Source organism: Lytechinus pictus, chromosome 15 (genome assembly GCF_037042905.1).
Source record: "Lytechinus pictus isolate F3 Inbred chromosome 15, Lp3.0, whole genome shotgun sequence".
Lineage (NCBI taxonomy): Eukaryota > Metazoa > Echinodermata > Echinoidea > Temnopleuroida > Toxopneustidae > Lytechinus > Lytechinus pictus.
The window spans coordinates 29,996,682-30,016,118 of NC_087259.1; the positions used below are offsets into that span (position 1 = coordinate 29,996,682).

The window sequence follows — 19,437 nt, forward strand, 5'->3', positions numbered from 1 at the left end:
TGATGTGTATAAAAGGAGAAAAATATAAAATAACCTGGAAAGAATATAATGCACGAAGAATGTGATTGATGCCGTGAACAAATAACCGGTAGGAAGGCGGATAAGCGGGCAGGAGAGGAGAAAATAGAGAGGATAGACACAATAATGTATGAGGTTCAATAATGAGCACATCTAAGAAGGACTTGTGTCAGATTTTTATTTTATTTTTTTTTATAAAAAAAGGATAATAATTATTGTATGTTTTAATTGTAGTCTTTAAAGTAATAATGATGACTTGACAGAGATGATGAATTAAACTTAACTTGGGAGTATATTATAAGGTTTTAATGGAGATAATTTTAATTTAGTCTTAAAATATGCCTACTGAGGGCGCGAAATCTGATGATATTATGGCCTGAAAACTGGACATTTCAAGCACTTTTGTAATTATGAATAGGATGCGTGTGTTAATATATTTTTAACAATTAATGCGAGCGCAAATCGCGAGCCGAAATTTTTTATAAACTGTCAGGAAATGGGGATTTTAAGTAAAAATTGTTGTATAATCAATATTGAGACATATATAACTCGCCAATCAAAGTGCGAGCGTGCAGCGCTAGCTGATACGTTTTGACAATCAGGCGTAAAAAGTGATATTAGGAAAACTTTATGGAATACACGAATTTAATAGGTACCTGTCAATCAAAATTTGCGAGCGCGCAGCGCGAGCAGAAAATGTTAATATTCATACCATAAAACTGACATTTTTACAGAGCACTTTTTATTGTAAATCAAACAAAATAATGAAAGTTCGATTTCCGAGGTGAAATATGTTTTGTATATTGACTTCCAAACTTATATTGAACAAGATATGTAAATCACCTAATGCGAGCGCGAAGCGCAAGCGAAAATTTTATATAGTGACATGAAAGATACTTTTTATTTTCAAAGTCTTCCCCTCATCTTTTTTCTTATTTTATTAACTCGTCTTCCTCCGCTTCTTTTTTCTCCTCTCTTTCCCCCTTTTTTTCTTTCTTTTCCTTTTTATTTTTATTTTTGCTCCGTCAATAGGGGGGGGGGGGGTGAGCCCCTCACGCCCCCTGGATCCGCCTATGGGGATGGGGCCGGGGAAACTCCCCAAAAAAGTTTCAAGACAAAAAATATGGGGAGGAACGAAAAAAAAGTAAAATATGATAGCACTTGTTAAATTTATAATTACATAATATTATATATTATGTATTTATTTTCTTTTCTTTTTCTAGATCTCTTGGAAACCCTATTATTATTATTACAATTTTTAAAATATATCAAAGGTGTGTTTTCCATTAGGACTTAGAAAAAATAAAACCCTCCTTTTAGCCTAAAAGTTTAACATGAGGATCAGGTCCAATGTCCTAAAACCATTTCAAAACATGTGAAAAAAATCCCATTGGAACAGTTTAAAAAAAATCATGAATATCAATACGAAGGTATGAAAATGATGATTATTTCAGTTTAGTTGATATCATTATCCGCTTCCGATGCAAAGGGGAGTTCAGTCAGCTTTACGACTTGTGACCCCTCCGATCCGTCGCGGAGATCTGTCACTTCGCGAAACAACGAACTAGCATAGCAACGGTTGTCAGGACGGTTTGCAGCTTAAACAACTGTTTCAGGTGATATACATGCGCTAGTAAAGTATATTCTACACTTGTAAAAATAGGATTAAGAATTCAAACATGAAAAAAAAATATCTCCGAAATATTTTCATTATAATTAAAGGATTTTGAATATACTTAAAATGTATTTAATCTATTTTTATGACAATTATAAGAGCGGCGGATTACTACAAGAAGGGTTTACTCCTAATACATATTCATCAATTATGCAAATTAGCAAAATATCCAAGATGGCTGCCGACCCGGCGCTGCACTGGAGGAGAGACATCACTTGAAAAAATACGAAAAGTGCTAAGAATATGGTGATGTAAAGGCATATTCTTGTGCAAAAAGGCACAAAAGATTGCAGACATCATGCAAGCTTTATCTCCGACAGAAGATTCAGTCAAACAGCCGGTACCGACGACGCTAACATGGAAAGACCCAGTGGAAATAACCCCTCAGTTCAGGGGCTCCAACGGAGTTAGCGGATCGCCGGCTGCTGGGCCGCCAGGAGATAGGCGTGGAATGAACCCTAGGAATGGCCCGTCCTTCAACCCGCAGCAGCAGCTGGGGTCGATGAACATCCAGCAAAATACCAGACCCCAGAATGGTCACCAAGAGTTTGGAAATCCATTAATGGAAGCTTCACAGCAAAGTGGGATTCCAGAGAGTGTGATGGTGATGCCAATTATTGATTCAATTTCGATTTCCAAGCATTCTTCCGACTTCAGATCAAATTCAAGTTCTCCTCCTTCATCGAGAAAGGCCGTTCGATCTCGTGCTCGCCCAAGAAAACCAGAAGAGGTAGGCACATGAATATAAAACACAACAGGAATAGCAAAAATCTACAGGAGTTTAACTTTAACTAGATCTATAAACACAGCACAGGAATGTTTCTAAAATACACAAATCATGCCTAGACAGCTGGCAGCCATCTGTTTCGAAGAGTTTTTTAACATTTTAATTTTTTTAATTTCTCCTCGTAGTCGTACACAGACGGCTCGCGATCGTGCAGCTGCCATTAGGGGGTTAACGATGCAAAATCCCCCGACGGGGCTCATCGATTTTTGTCTAAAAATAAGTTTACATGTATAGTCACATATCAGTAGATAGGCAGGACAACAAGAATTTCAAAATGTGTTTGTTGTCGAGAGAATGATATCAAAATATTCCTTAATATCTAATTTATCATGTGAAACCACTTAAAACTTACGTAAAATTCATTTAAACTGTAAAAAAACGGAAATTCATAGCACCAACATGGTCCGAAAAAGCCATAGACATCGCGGTACCTTTTTAATACACTGTACGTACTATCGATAGTTAAAACGATCACGATGTGCTCGCTAAATGCGCGCGCCCATCGGCGTCTGCTAGCCGTCATCTGCTGTGACTCTCCAATAGCCCCGCATGTGCAATTTTTTGTAAGATCGTCCCATATGCTGTTTTTCATGTTAGTACATACATGCGTGCACGTTATTTGCGGACGCAGATCATGTACGCATCTCCGTCGTCTGCTACGGCTCTCTTTATCAGTCCCAAGTGTGAAATATGTGTACATGGTGTATGTTCATTTGGTCTACATGCAGTTTGCCCACTTGTCATTTAGTCTAATGCCAAATGGGCTAAACCCATTAGGTCTACTGAATTGCCATTTGGTCTACACTACACTTGGTCTAATTCTCATTTAGCGAAATGTCCAGTTGGTCTAATTTCAGCATAACCTACATAATTACAATTTTTTTACTTTGTCAAATACCGGTACATAAAATTGGCTTTATATCATGCAGTTCCACAGTGTGAAATATGTATATATTCGTTTGGTCTACATGCAGTTTACCCACTTCTCATTTAGTCTAATGCCAAATGGGCTAAACCCATTTGGTCTACACTTGGTCTAATCCTCATTTTGCGAAATGTCCAGTTGGTCTAATTTTTTTAAATTGCCATTTGGTCTACACTTTGTGTAATTTACATTTGGTCTACACTACACTTGATCTAATTTTGAGTCCAGTCCAGGGTCTAATTTCAACATGACCTACATCATTATGATTTTATACTTTGTGAATTTTTTTTTTTCTTTATATAATTTCATTTCACCTTATAGTCTTAGCATTGGTTTCAAATAAATAATACTTGAACAGTGGGAAAGTCATGATAATGGAGCCAAAAGTTTTGAAAGGTCCATATATGGTGTATCAGGTAAAGTTATAGTTGTAAGCAGGAGAAGCAAACAACAAAAAATGTTGAAGTGGTGTTCATTAATTTCCTTTTATTTTCCAATGCCAGATCAATCTTTGTTTTTGCTTGTCATTTTTTTTTAATGATATGTTCTGTTCACTCTACAATTTTTACTAATGATCTTTTTTTTTTGGCTTATCATTTTTTTCAGACACATTTGCACCCGAACCGACTCTACAATTAAGGGAAGAGAAGGAATTATTGAACCTCTTGAGAGAATATACTGGTCAAGGGCTGTAATAGTATACAGGGGCACTTCCTGAGAGAAAGTTAATTTTATTTTAATTATGTGTTTTCAGGATATCTAATAGTACTATTGAAATGGCGGTGAAAAGTATTGCCCCTGCTGATGAGATTTTTCAGCTGCACCCCTCCTTTATTTTAGTGAATAAGGTGTGGCACTGCCCTATATGATTCATTTTGAATTTTAATGGGCTCCAAAATGCAGTAATTTATAAATTATAGCATAATCTTATTTCGATAAAGCCTTTGACATAAACAAAGCATATTTAATATTGGATAGAAATTCATTATTTTTTATAACCATGACAGTGTTCTAATTTCATATTTGCTAAATTGTAATAATTCTTTTGATCTTCCTTCATCTTCATGAAAGTATGAATTCTAGTCATCTGCTTCAAAGTCTGCCCAATACAATGGTTACAAAGGGCCTAAGCATCACTTGTCATTTTTTAATAAGTAGTTAAGTCATTAGTCAAGTAAGGGGTCAGACAGTTTGGCTGTATTATATTTGTTTAATTATCTTACTAGTGTCAATTTACTAAACTTTTGCTGTTTGTGATTGAACCCCCAAATTGCTCGATAGTACCATTATGTTGGACAGACGTTAATATTGACTAGAGGACTATTATTACTTTCCAAACCAACCTGAAGATAATATGATACTTCACGTAGTACAGGGGTATATTGTCTCCCTTCCATTGTTGTGATGTATGGGCTGGGTAATATCATCTAACTTGTCCTGGAATAATCATTCTCTGCAACAAGTTCCACTTCAGCGACTCTCAGTTGAACATCATCATTCCTGGCATTGGCGGCGGAAGCCAAAAATTTTAGGGGGGAACCGCCAAAACTTTTTGACAAAAAAAAAAAAAAAATAGTGACCAAAAATCTTAGGGGGGGGGGACACAGGAAACAAAAGTGAAAATTGACAAGCCAAAAAAAAAAAAGAAAAAAAAAAAGGTTATCAACAAAAAATTGAGGGGGGGGGGGTCGTCCCCTCCCCACCTAAAATTTAGTGGGATACGTCCCCCCCCCCCACTTCCACCGCCTATGATTCCAGGTGCTTGGAGATCTTCAAAAGGCATGCTATAACATCCACTTAAGTTCCAGTTCCTTTCATGTTTTTTCCTCATCTTAGTGAGCATCTCCAAGTGTTCATATTTTTAGTGTCCTTTTTTAGATTTACCAAACTCAGTTTTATTACCTGATAAATGAAATTACAAAATTCTATCCCAAAAATTGAACACTTTGATCAAGTTTGGTTACTTAAACTTAATGTTAAATAAACTGAAAATATGTAATAAAAGGCAAAATAATAATAATGATGAAAAAAATACCGGTAATAAAAACAAAAGTTACTCAAATTCACTCAAAACCATACACTTATCTACTCTCCTCAAAAATCAGTTCTCACTTTTAGGTATTGATCATTCATTCAGTCAATGAAATAATAAAAAGAGACAGGAGATCCTCATCAAAATAAACACAAACAGTGTCTCACACACACACTACACATTAATAGTAAAATCAGTTTGTATCTTTCGTGGGATTTTTTTAAATGTAAATCTGGATTCTTCTTGGTAGTAGGGCCTTAGGTCGCTCTGACTTGAACTTAAAACTTCCAATCTCAAGAAGGCAAGATATACCTCGGGAGATAGTCATCATCAAGATGTTTAGGAGTTCAACCTGGTGGTGAGGTTATTCATGATGGCATCTGGTATTCTGGCAGAAAGAATCAGAAATATAAAATGCATAAATACAATTGTTTATTTTTTTCAATACAAATTAAATTACCCGAGTCATTCAAGATAGTGGGTATTTTTTTTAGGGGGGGGGGGGTGATGGCATGACAAGTTTTTAGTCAAAATTATTTTTATCTTCATTTATCTTTTTTTTCCCACTTTGTATTACCATTTATTAAAAAATTGCAATAAACATATCAATAAATGAGTTTTTAATCTACCGGTAGTTGGCAAAAGAAAAACCAGTGCAAAAGTAAAGCCAGTATTGGCAGTAAAACACTGACACCACGGCACTGACACTGACAGTGAATGTTCATTTTCCAGTGCATGCACATCACTGCCCCATCATCTTCACTCGTTTTCAGAAAATATTTAGTTATTTCTTAAATATGACCATGATTATCTTATTCATGTCATTACTCTGGTGTTTATTCATGATTTTAAATTCAGGAAATCATTCAGCAAACGAAGAAAACAAAGCATTTCTTGACTGTGATTCCGTGTGATTCAAGTTCAATTTCATTTCTGTGTGTATCACAGGTACGCACGTACGTGACGTAATCTTAATCTCTATTATGATGTAAATTAATCATCCCGCGCGCGATTAAAATGGCTCGAAATTCGACCAAATTCAAGGACAGCTCAGCTTGCAAACCTCACTGAGAAGGGCTTCCCCAGCCCTTGCGATTCCCCGCGCTGCAATTTCACTGCAATACACAGAAAGGAAATCAACTCAAGTTTCACAATCAACGGAAAATCCGGAACCCTTCGAGGCCCATTTTACAAGAAATACAACTAAATAAGGTAAGAATTGAAAGCAACTCAAGACATTTTCGACTTACCGACACTTTCATGTTTATTTTCGGAAGATTTCATGGAATTTGGGGCACGAAAATGGTATCGGTAGCTCGCGAAAGTCCTGTGCAATACGATGACATATTTTTCATCGCACGGGAGGACAATCACAAAGAGAAAATATCATACACATCCGCGCTAACAGGGGCTTAATTTTGACGATATCGCATCGCTATGCGATTGCAATGATTGACATGCGAACGAAGCTTGCGTACAAATTTTGAGCACTTCCGCGACAGCGCCATCTAGTGACTACGGCCGTGCCTACAGTAGAGGCGCACGGCCAATATTGGAGACTGTCTCCAATGTGGGAGATTATCTCCAATATCAGAGACTTTTGTAAAGAATTTAGGTATCCAATTTCAGAGACAGTCTCCAGTTTTGGGGTCCAATTTCCTTTGTTTACATTTGCTGCAAAAGGATTAACTTGGCGGCAAATAAAAATGTGATAAGCAGATTCCTCATGAAAAATTACCCCTTTTCACCGTCTACTTTAAAACTTCACCGTCTACTTTTGTTTTGATAAGGATTTTTGTTGTCAATCACACACAAAACAAATGGGCTTCTGACCTCAGTGAGACAAAATTTTGGGTGGAAAAAATCATGCTTTTGTTGGTGTTGTTTCTTTTGTCCTTTTGCAAAGCAAGTCTCCAATGTGGGAGATTGTCTCCCCTATTGGAGAGAGTCTCCCATATTGGCCGTGCGCCTCTACTGCATATTGTTTTAACCCAGGGAGCTCCCGCCCGCTGTATTTTACCATACTCACGGGACTAGGCTTAGGGTGATTTATGGTCTAAATATTTCTCCAAATGAATTGTGAAAACAGAAATTATGCACTTACCACGAATATATGGATGAAGGTCTAACGAGTGGCAGTTTCCTGACATCTGGGCACAGACTGGAACCTCAAAAAACGAAAAGTTCTCTCCTTCTACCCCCGTCTCGATCGGCCATTTTTTTTTCGGGCGGGAGCTCCCTGGGTTAATATTGCTTGTATTACCGGACACTATCATGATTCCGGACGCGCATATTACTGCGTTCGAAAACAATTTCGCACCGTAAGACTTCCGCAATTCAATTTCACAGAGCAATACATAGAACAATATTGCAAAAACAAGGCAAAAATATCCAACCTTTACCTTATTTATCTCTAAAATGACAGAAAATGCGTAAAATATATAACAGTTTTGCATTAACAATTGATATATTTTCTGACGGAAATATGGGCATGATTTGCCGAATTTTAATCTCGTCCGCTCCTTCGATCGAATGATGAGGTGTGGTGGGTGATCGTCGACGGCTAGTTCTCGAGGTACCCGTGCGCGAGGTTTACCGTGAGTAGAGCGATAGAACTTGATGAGCATCACGATACGAACGAGCATAATATTGGAAAGTGCCATGGAACATGCAGCTAACAAGAAAAAAAAAAAAAGTTATCAAACACAAATTTATTACCAACATCTGCTCATATTCGATATGAAAAAAGCAAACAAAAACTTAGAATTTAGAAAAATCACACAAATTCTTTCTTACATCATTATAATGAATGATATCTTTACCCGTCCGGCGCGCGTCCAGAATCATGATGTTATTTGTCACGCACGAAAAATAACTTTTTTTGTGGAGGGGTATGCGACAAGTGCGAGGCAAAGAAAACGGTTAGTAAATATAAAATGATTTTATCATTTTCATAATTTTCATAATATTTGGAATAGCAAGTGCAATTTTTTCTTGATTATATTGTCTCTAGTTGTCATTTCTAAAGCACTGAAATAAAGGTGTCCGGTAATAGGATACACTGCCATACTTCGGCTGTCGCGCAACTCCCACTCCCTGGTTTATCCAAATCGAGTCCCTGTACAGATCGAGTTAGAACTTCGGTCTCTTTAAATGACTGTAATTGGTGAGTGGAGCCAACAGAGTTCAGTGGAACAACCAATATAACACTTAAAACAGACGGAAGCTTATAGTCTAAAATCATGCCATGGTCCCGTGACTCCTGACCTTGCTGAGTGCTGCATGCTGCTGCCTCTTTTTCCTCTTTGTATTTTTAGTTTTTGTTTCATTATGTACAGTTTTCACTTTTCTTGTACTGTTAATTTTTGCATTGCTAGACTCCATGCAACTTTATACACAAATTAATGCAAGGTTTGTATACCTCTCTAGCTCCTTGACCTTGGTCCACGTCTACTCAATACTCATTCAATCCACAAGAAGTTGTGACTAGACGTAGGGAACCACTGGCACTGACACTGTTCACTTTTTACAGTCAGTGCTTTATTCAGTCATGTGTATATTTTTTTATGTATCAAACTCAGCGGGCTACTCTTTCTCTGGATAAAGATTTTAAATAAATAGACCTCTAAGTGAATAGAGTCTAAATAAATAAATGAATAATTATGACCATTGGTTCCTCTTTTTAAAATACAAATGCATAGGCCTATGTTTATTTGAATGAATGCTTTCTTTAACCAAGGATATGATTACGACCCAGCTATTTTGCAAATGACTATAGCACACCCATCACCCACTGAACAAAGTTAATTTGATAATCTCACAAAGTGTCAGGGACCAATAATTGTTGGTAATTATCAAACTTAAACATGAAATGTTGGATAGAGCATGGATGCATTGTACATGCATAGATCTAGATTCTCTCTAGGCCTTTTTTTTTTTTGGGGGGGTCTTCTTCTTCAGGTTACATCTTCCTCCTTCAGGGTTGAAGATTCTTGCAGATGGTTTATTTGGCATGCGTGTATGGCCAGGTTTAGGTGTGCGGTGCGAATATATATATAGGTGCAAGTAAAAATTCCCATCTGATTTAGCTCTGGCCTTCCGCCAGTCTCAGGCTGAAGGCTTTTGGAGAAGAGGCATTGATTTTGTTGGGAGGGAGAGTATTCCATGCCTTGATCGTCCTTGGAAAGAAGGATTGACGGTGGTGGTCAGTCCTGCAGTGTGGTAGCTATAAAGGTTGAGTCAATTCAAATTCTCTGTTGATTTCCGCTTATGATATTGCAAATACTGTACAAAGATGGCTCACACTAGGCTAACTGTAAATGTAGCAAGCCTGGTTGTAAAATGTTCAATTAAGGATGTCGACAATAGTAATGATTTAAAACATGTAGTCTATAGATCAAGCTTTTGTTATATGATTGTTTTCTTTTGTTTTTCTTGCCTTTCAGCCTGCCCCATTTCTTAGTGTTGATACTTTACCAGCTGACAAAGTACTGATTGGTAAGTAATTTCTACCTATTTCTACCAATTACCAAAGCATCTTAGCATCATGTGTATTGCCTGAAAATTGAAACATCAATATATTTTTATAATATCCAAGTTCTATTATTATTTCTCCCTTTTCACTCTGAAAAAATAATTTTGTGATGAGTCATACTTCAAGTGCACAATTATTAATTTTTTTATATCATACCATGACAAATCTTGATTCAATTGGTTTTTCTCCATTTACTAGTAATTGATAAGTTATGAAATTAATATCCGGTACTTAGTAATGTAATATTTAAAAAAAGGTCATATTTTTTGTTCAGTTGAAAAATCAAGTATATCGTTTAATTTCAGCTACCAACTTCCCAGTCCCAGAGGGGACTTAGTAACCCATTTTAGAACAAATAATATGTTTAGACAACATGATGCCGAAATTTCAAATTTATTGTGTGGTGTTTGAATATAAAATTTCTTAAACCCTAAATCCATTCTTCTACTCCAATCTTGTTACACAATCATACAGAAGGAAAGTCAAATTCCAGCAAACAACTCTCCAAAAAGCCAGGTAGATCTGTACCAAAGAGAATCAGTCCAGACTTCATACCACCAACATCTGGTAGGAGATCACAAACTCCTAACCATCCTCCCTTCTCTCCTTATGGAGGAGGAAAGAGTACCCCAAGGGTGCCTTCTAGGGCTGGATCATCACTACACAACTACAATTCTTTCTTTACTCACAAGTGAGTTGAATAACAAGAGACTAAAATGCTTCATGCTATTCACAGGCATATGTTGTTTTGTTGTTCAATACATGCTCAAAGTGCAATATTTGATTGCAGGATTTCTATTATTTGTGTGACTGTATTAGACTTGCATAATATGATTTTTTACTTGAAAATTATTGAAAGCACCTCTTTCTATCAAATGTACTAGATTTACAGACCTTTGATTCAGCAGTACACAATTTGATCGCAATGGATATCTACCTACTTTGGGATATTTTTTATAAACAAAAGGGAGAGAAAAGCAATAATAATTGTTCAAGCATTCAAATGTATGTGTCCCTTACCTTTAATGCTTACATCAAACCATCTTAAGTTATATTTTGTCTCTTTTTTTTTCACTCCTGATAGAAATTCTGCATTTTTGGCTGGTCCTCCGTCATTGTGGTCACTAGGAAACCGATTCTGGCCTCACCAGGCAACTCCTAATGAGGGGAGACGAAGGCTTGCTCCTATTCAAGCTCCTTTAGCTCTAGATGCCTCTACACTCAAGGCTAACTACCAAGTCTCGCAGCCATTCAAACACAGTGTGGATAATTCAACACCAATAGTAAGTGAATGAATCATTTAATTTATGAACAAATGCTCCATAATTTTGTAAAGAAATATTTATATATTGTTATTTTGCTACAGAGGTTTTATGATGGTTCAACCTCTTGATTTAAAGTTTTTAATGCCAGTTTTGTAAATTACATTAATATGTTGCCATAGAAGATTTGTAATGCTCCAACATTGTAATTCAACTTTCAGTGACTTAACCATGAGATTACATTACATCAGTCATATATGAATAGAAGAAATATGATCAAAGACACTTCTGAGGTATGATGTTTATATTTAGAAACATAATTTTAATATTTTCCTATTAGGAAAGGCCTTTGTCTCCAAGCCAGGATTTGAAGGAATCTACACTATTAGCCTTGCATGAGGTAACCCAGGCTCTAGCACGGCAACAGGACCCACCTTCAAGTCGCAAAGGAGGCAGGTTGTTAAAGGGAAAGTAAGTTTATTGTAATTTCTTTCAGCTTTTATTTTGATAAAATGATTAGCATTCTTAAATATTCATGATTTGCATTTCTTTTGTACACCCTGTACAATTTAAACTTTAGGCCTAACCCTAAAAGAGCCGGGTTATTTGGACCCATCTCACAGCCGAGGGGGGGGGGGGCGGATTCCGCCCCCCCTTAAATATCGGCCGTCAATCGCACGAGCGCCGCGGAATTTGCACAGTGGTAGTATGCGATAAAATCTACAAGGCTGTATGACTAATTTTTCTGAAAAAATATGATTTTTTTAATGAATTAATTATGCTTATTTATGCATGAAATAAAAAATTTGCTCTAATTAACATATTATGGCCCCAAAATTGCAAATTTTTTATTCACAGACTCTTTGTAGGATTCTGATCAAATGTACATCAAAAAAAATTTGGTATCGCAAATTTTTTTAAATGTATTTTTTTTTTTTTTTTATTTATGTATTGCTCTGTTTTTTTACTTTTTGTTTTTTATTGTTTTTTTATGGAAATTGTTGCAGACTTAATTCTGATCATAAACAAGACAAAATTAGTTTATTTTAATCAGTAAAAGTAGAAATAATGATACATTTATGAATTTGGCTAAATGCACAATTTGCATTGGATTTGTACATGAATTCACGTTTTTGAGCAATTTTGGGTCTGACATGCACTTACATAATGTTGCGTAATTTCGTAACCGCGTACCCGGGCATCGCAAATTTGGTCTCAAAAGTTGCGCGAGACTTGAAAGTAAAAAGTCAGCGAGTGGCGCGGTCAAAAAATTTCGTGTGGCGGATTGATCGTGAAAAATGTCGAGGGGGTGGATTCCGCCCCCCAGGCCTTTTAGGGTTAATATACAACTCACCGGGAGATGGTAGTGAAAGCTAATTACATTAGAAATATTTAATCACCTGACACATTAATTACACTTTATTTGTATCAAATTTATGCTCATATTCATTGTGAATGTATTGAAAAGGGCTCAAGCAAAATCTTAGTCAACAAAATGATGAATCAGTTTTGTGATATGGTGATAATCGATCAATTAGCAGTTGGTTATATTACAAACAAATAAAATTACCTGTTTTCCAAAAAGTATTTCTTAGCTACTTTACATCATTTTAGTTTGCCCAATGTAATAAATTTACTTTCTATGTCCCTTTATTCCAATTTTCATATTAACTACATGTAAAGCCAGACATGGAATTGAATGCAGATATCGATTCTAATTTTGAATTGTGAAACCTCTAATTTTCTTCATCTAGGCTAAAGCCATTACATACATTTAAGATGGATGGACCAGGAATAGAGGAATGCCAAGGAATACTAACAGGTAAGATGGGTTTTTGTGTAAATAGAATGCATAATTATTTGTATTGAAATACTTTATGAAATGTTTACCTTTCCAACCATAATAGGCTGAAGCTCAAGTAGAATATTCATGATTAGTACTTTTCAGTAAGCGAACAATTCTAAAATTCTGTAGTAACTCTAAAACAATTTTGATATCATTTCCTTATCAGAGGATGGTAATGAAGGCCAAACAGCAGACAAGGCTCGTCTACTGCAACGGAAGAAAGAACTACTTAGTATGCTACCTCCTGATGTCTTCCAGAGGTCATCACCAGGAAGCACAGGACATACCAGACCAGCCACACAAGGATCTATCCATAGGAACTCTATTGTCTCAGCACTGTCCTTAGATAGAGAGAACTACCCTGCCAGCCAACCATCCATGTAAGTGTGTTTATTGATTACAACAGTACTGTCCTACTTTGACACAAGGAAGCATGTGAGATAGGGTTAGTACCATAATACTGAAATTGAACTTTTGCTGTGTTTTCAAATTGATTTCTTCTTCCAGGAGAAATCTAATAGAAAAACACTGATCATGCATTGTGCATCGTGATATGTCTAATAAACCACCATTTTATTATTTGCTTCCTTATGTTAAAGTAGGGCAGAGTAGCACCGCATTGCTGTAGTTAGGTGAAGATTTAGACAGCATGATATTGTGTGTTAACAATGGTTGGATCCTCCAAACTTTTGGTCAGAATGTCCTGCGTAGATTGAGATATTAAAGGAAGTCATCTTTGGTATTAGATTAAGTTTCCCAGAACTTAGATGAAGAAAAATTGAGTCGAGAGGGTAATTCAAAGTGTGAGAAAACTGTATTTAAAACAAGAAAGTACAATCACTGACAACTTTCCAATAATCCAAACATAACCTGAATGCTTGTTGATTCCTGTTAGTGTACAATGCTATTATGGGAGTTGTATACTTGTCTTGTAAAGATATTGTTGGAAATATTTTGTTAGCCAGCTCAGATTCACTCTGAAAAAGAATCCCCAAATGTCATTTATTCAGTGACACCATCATGTCAATGAGTGAGTTGACAAGTGAGAGTGATATGAAGCTTCACACGAGCTAATTGATTATAGTTGGACATTCTATGTTAGCATTAAGGCTGTCTTATCACATTTTCTCTTTTACAGTATAGATATTCCTTTTTCTTTTCATACTCCAAAATATTAGTTCCTCAGATTTTTTTAACGAAGGATGATTCTGATAAGCTAATATCTTCTGGTCGTGTCTTATTCACAAATTTAGCAGGTACCACATATGAGCTGTATTAAACAAACTACATGTATTGAAGCAGTTTTGTGGAAATTTTCTTCAGTCTAAACTGCTATGCTTTTCCAATCAGACAATGAATGCTAGCTTGGATATTTATTTAACAGTGTATCTATGTTTCATTCGTTTTTGCAACAACAGGCAACAAGGCCAGCTGAGATCACAGAGTATGGTGGAAGGAAGTGGATCCATAGCTCCATTCAATAGCATGGTGATGATAATAGATGACAGTGTCATCAACCAGGTTGATATCCCTGCTGTTGACCAAGATGCTAAGGGTCCTGAGAACACAGAGAGTTCAAGATCCAAGGAAGAGGGTGTGGCTGTTCAGGATACAGAGCATCTGACTGCTGGGGGCGATGCAGATAAGCTATGTGATGCTACTAGTGAGTCCAATATGAGTGACTACCTTAGTGAACTTGGTGGTGGTAGAGCAGAGATCCTGTGTAACATGGTCAAGAAGAACTCTCAGGCCAGAAATGACCTGACACAGGTGGATGATGAACCTTCTGATGCTACTGAACTTGAGAATGGCTATGATGATGAGTACCCTCTGGAGAGTGTCCAACAGAAGGATCTAGCTTTAGATACTGTAGAAATAGGTGATGACAGCAGTGAAAACAAAAATGTACCTACGGCAACGAAAAGCGAATCTCAGCCCAATGTTGATAATGAGGTTCCAATTAGCAATAATGTTGAATCAGAAAATGTGCCTAATGATAGAAGAAAGTCCAATGGTGATTACCCTGAACAAAGTGGCTCACCATCCATTTTGAAAGACAGTATTACACATAGTAATAATGTGGCAGATATCAGTGAACAAAACCAAAGGACTATGCAAAGCGAGTTCGAACAAGAAGCAGTCACTACACAAGAGCATCTTGAACAACTTCCAGTGTCAAATAAAGACAGTGGAGTATCCGAAAAAGCAACAGATGAGGATACAGGGATTGATGTTGTAGAGCCAAATGTACAAAGTGAGCCTAATATGCAGAATGCGTCAGATGAGTCAAATGGATCAAAACTTGTAGAAAATATGAAAGAGACAATAGATGAAAGCAATAATAACACTGTGCCTGTTGTGAATGAATCCCACAGAAAAGAATTTCAAGATCTGAACAATAATCCGTCCATTGATGATTCAGTCAGTGCAGACGTAGAAAGCCATAGTGTAAGCAATAACGTAGAGAGAAACCCTTCAAGGGAACAAAGTGCCACAGGGGATATTATCCCATCTGATGATGCCATCTCGCGAACAAAAAACTTTGATCCTGTTAAGACAGCAGGTACTGATTCAATACCAATAATTATCCATGAAAATGATAGTAGTATTACCAGCAGCCAAATAGAACCAAAGACTCTACCAGCTGAAGATCATCAGCAAGCTGAAATGTTACCTCCAAGTGAGATTGTCTGTAATACCGCAGACCACAAAAGTGATTCTGGTCAAGCCACCACCTCTGTATCAGGTGTCACTCAGGACTGTGAGAATGATGAAGTCAGAGAGGAGAGTAGTGAAATTTTATCAAGTGCAATGAAGGAAGAGAAGAAAGAAGAGGAAGAAGTGGATGACGATGCAAAGGACACAAAGGAAATGGATGATGGAGATGATGGTGATAGAGGAACAGGTGGTGATAGTGGTAATAATGGTGGGGATGGAGCGAGTGGTGGTGGGTCAGGTCAAGGTGGTAACAGCAGCAATTCTAATGGAGGTGGGGCTTCAGGAGGTGGAGAAGGAGGAGGAGGAGATGGGAACAATAAAGATGATCCTGGAAACAATCCAAATGGTAATAATGGCAATAATCCTACTGAGAACACAGAAGCCAAAAGTGATGAAGAGGACCAGGAGATCGATTTCAAGAACTTAGAACAATTGCTGAAAGAAATTCAGGCTCAGACTTTGAACAGGAAAGAGGAGATGTCCTCTTATGATGACATACCAGAAGTTGATGATCCATTCCTGTTTTGTGATAACTGCGGACTTGATGAGGACACCTGTGTTTGTCCCGATAGCTCTTTACATAGATTCCTTGGACAAGATAACATCCAGAATTGTTCAGAGCTTGAGGATGAGGAACTTCTTGAGGAATCCAGTCAGCAGCAGAATATTGTTCTGGAGTACAAGATGCTTCTTGGTGACCCTCATCCAGGTACTGGGTGCTATAGTGATGATCTATTGTCACCAAGGGAAGCATGGAATGAAGATGGAGATGACCATCGGACGTCGAGGTCATCAAGGGCAGGACCGAAGTCTGGACTTCCAAATGACATTATGCTAGCTACTGGTGTCTCCATGACACCCGTGCAACGTCCTATCTCCGCAAAGCTCAGACCAGGCTCATCAAGGCTATCTCGTCCATCCAGTCATCGCCGACCAAAAGAAGGAAGAGAAGCCAAGATCATCTCTGAGGATGTTGATACAATGAGTGATAGTGGATGCGGAAGTGAGATGTCTGAAGCAAAGACCCAAGCCAGTCAACTCTTCTCAGATGAGATGGAAGAAGATTATAACTTGGATCATTATTTGGATCCAAAAGCTCAGGTAGGTGTACACTTATTTCATCAAATATATCTTTTCACTTTTTGACTTGGACTCTTGGGCAAAGATAGCAAAGGTGTATATAGTTATCACACATTTATCTTATTTGTGATATCTCACTGAAAATGTATCAGTATTGTAAAATGAAGCCTTATGAGAAAATAGATCTGAACAATGATTTTGACAGATATCATTGAAAGTTATGTTCAACTTGAATTAGAAAAGTTACATACTTAAAATAAGCCACTCATGCTTTTGTTTCTTTAGATAAGACGTCTGAAGGTACATGTACAAGAAAATTATTTATTGTTGATCATCAAAAGATATTCCATGCAAAAATAAAATTATGTAAACTTGTCAATTGCTGAACTTTTGGAATGTTAAATACTGAAAAATTATCCCTTACATGTAGATTTCTTGTTAGTAAAATGTAATATGGTACATGTAGCTTTTTTCTAAAAGCTAAGGTATTCACATAAATCTACATACAGGAATATGTCATATCAAGAAAATACATACATGGATATTATCCAGGGGTGGTATTCTGGAAAACTGTCATAAATTTTGTCATTTCTCTCCGAGATGTGACATCGCTATGATTGTCGCAAATCGGTATTCTGAACATTGTCTTTTCCCTATCATATCTCTCAAAGTTCCCGCCCATCTTTTTGGAAGCAAACCAATCAAAATCATTGTTAGTTCCCAGTGGGAGCCCTTCTAGCCAATAGGAAAGCCCCGTGGCAGGTAGGGCGTATCCCCAAAACAGTTACTGGCATCGCGCAACTATGCGTATATTGATGCGCCTAATTACAAAGAGAGACAAGGAGCTTTGAAGGATTTTAGAGGAGAAGTAGAAAAAGAAGGAAAACAGATAAAAAAAGGAGGAATAAATATGTACATTGTAGGGCCTAACTAATTAGCATGAAAACTAGCATGAAAAAATAATTTTGAAAATTGTTATGGATGATGAGTGAAACTAATACCACAATCTAATCTGAATAATATCATTATTTTCTTGACATTTAGTCGGCAGGGTATCGGGATATTAATTTATGACTGCTACCTCCTGTCATAACTTTTGTCATATCTTTTGCTTGTATAAAAGGATTACGCGCATTTAAAACCGCATATTTTTGGTGCGTGTTAAAGAGAAGAGACAAAATTTATGACAATTTTTGTGACAAAAGTTATGACATCAGAATACCGATTTTGTCATATCTCTGAGAAACGATAAAATATGGAGAAAAGACAATGTACAGAATACGGCCCCAGGCTTCCTACGTTCTTCTTTTCCATTATTTGAAATTACTCTCTCTTCTACAATTTTGTAAAGACTATTATATTTCAGTATGGAGGGAATGCTATCTCGTCTCTTGAATATTGATTTGTGCTTAAACTGTTTTTGGATAACATGTCAACAGGGTGATATTTCTTCTTTGAACAAGATGATTTTCATTATTTTTAATACATTTTAAATAAGTTTGAATCATTTAGTTGAAATGGTACAGTCTCTTTTTATTTCATTGGTTATATTTACCACCTGAATGTTAATATTTTTTACATTATTCCTTATCTAAATTCAGCAACAAGAACATCTTGGAACTGAAATAACAGAAAATGAGTGAGTATTGTTTGTTTTATATAACTTTATCTACATGTAAGTGTGGATCTTGTGCGTACTGTGTAGGCATTAAATAAAATCAATTTGTGCAATATTCCATTATTTAGTAATTGTTCCATGGTATTAAATAATGGTTATATGAATGTATGTGATGTGATATAATATTTATGTGCAGATGATTTGTAGACTGGAAGAAAATTAAATCATTTGAAAGTGTGTTTAAACTCATAATTTTTTAATATCAATTTTCCCCCTTGATAGGCAGTGTGGAATATATTTAATATTTTTCAATATCCTGATATATTTTCTCAGCTGTTAGAACTGAATAAATCCATGTCAGTGAAATGCTACCTATTCTGTGCAAAGTACATAATATGGTGTAGACTAATAAAACTCATTTCCATAGATGAGAGTGTTGTTGCTAGGCAACCCAAGCTGTGCTATCTGACTCCAGAGTAGAATCCACCTGTTGCTTTGCAACCAGAGGAAATGGAGACAAAGACCGTGTCTATAAAGAACAAATTGCTTCTCCAACATACCCAAGGCCTCTTTATTAGCTTTTTGTCAATTAATAATTTACCCCATAGTCAGGCATTCACAATCGTTTAGAAGAGCAATGTTAAACTGTACTCCTTGGCAGTATCTCATTGGAGAGTGAAGAATTTGACAGCAGAGGCAGGGGGCTGCTCTGCCTCCTATATTTGCTTCCCACTCCTTGACCTTTGTAAGAGATACGGCTCTATGAATTCTCTTACATTATATCTCATTAATAAGAACTCTTGATTAATCGTTTTTCTTATAAATGGACAAAAGTGCCTTCAGTCATTTCAGTAGAGACTTTGCCATCAGAAATGGTTTGTCAGTCAAGCAGTGAGAGATGCACCATTGGCTTGCAAGGAAGGCTTCTGAATGACTTATAGC

At 36.6% G+C, this 19,437-nt stretch overlaps 1 protein-coding gene across 1 annotated transcript in view; it reads left to right on the forward strand.

Moving 5' to 3' along the window:
• The first annotated feature begins 1,515 nt into the window (after positions 1–1,515).
• Positions 1,516–19,437, forward strand: part of LOC129278070 (uncharacterized) — a 29,963-nt gene continuing 12,041 nt past the window's right edge. Inside the window, exons 1-9 of the mRNA XM_054914287.2 lie at positions 1,516–2,423; positions 9,883–9,934; positions 10,446–10,662; positions 11,056–11,254; positions 11,574–11,704; positions 12,988–13,055; positions 13,246–13,459; positions 14,498–16,898; positions 18,479–18,516. Of these exons, the coding sequence (XP_054770262.2) occupies positions 1,992–2,423; positions 9,883–9,934; positions 10,446–10,662; positions 11,056–11,254; positions 11,574–11,704; positions 12,988–13,055; positions 13,246–13,459; positions 14,498–16,898; positions 18,479–18,516 (3,752 nt within the window). The 5' untranslated portion in view covers positions 1,516–1,991. The remainder of the gene's footprint in view (positions 2,424–9,882; positions 9,935–10,445; positions 10,663–11,055; positions 11,255–11,573; positions 11,705–12,987; positions 13,056–13,245; positions 13,460–14,497; positions 16,899–18,478; positions 18,517–19,437) is intronic.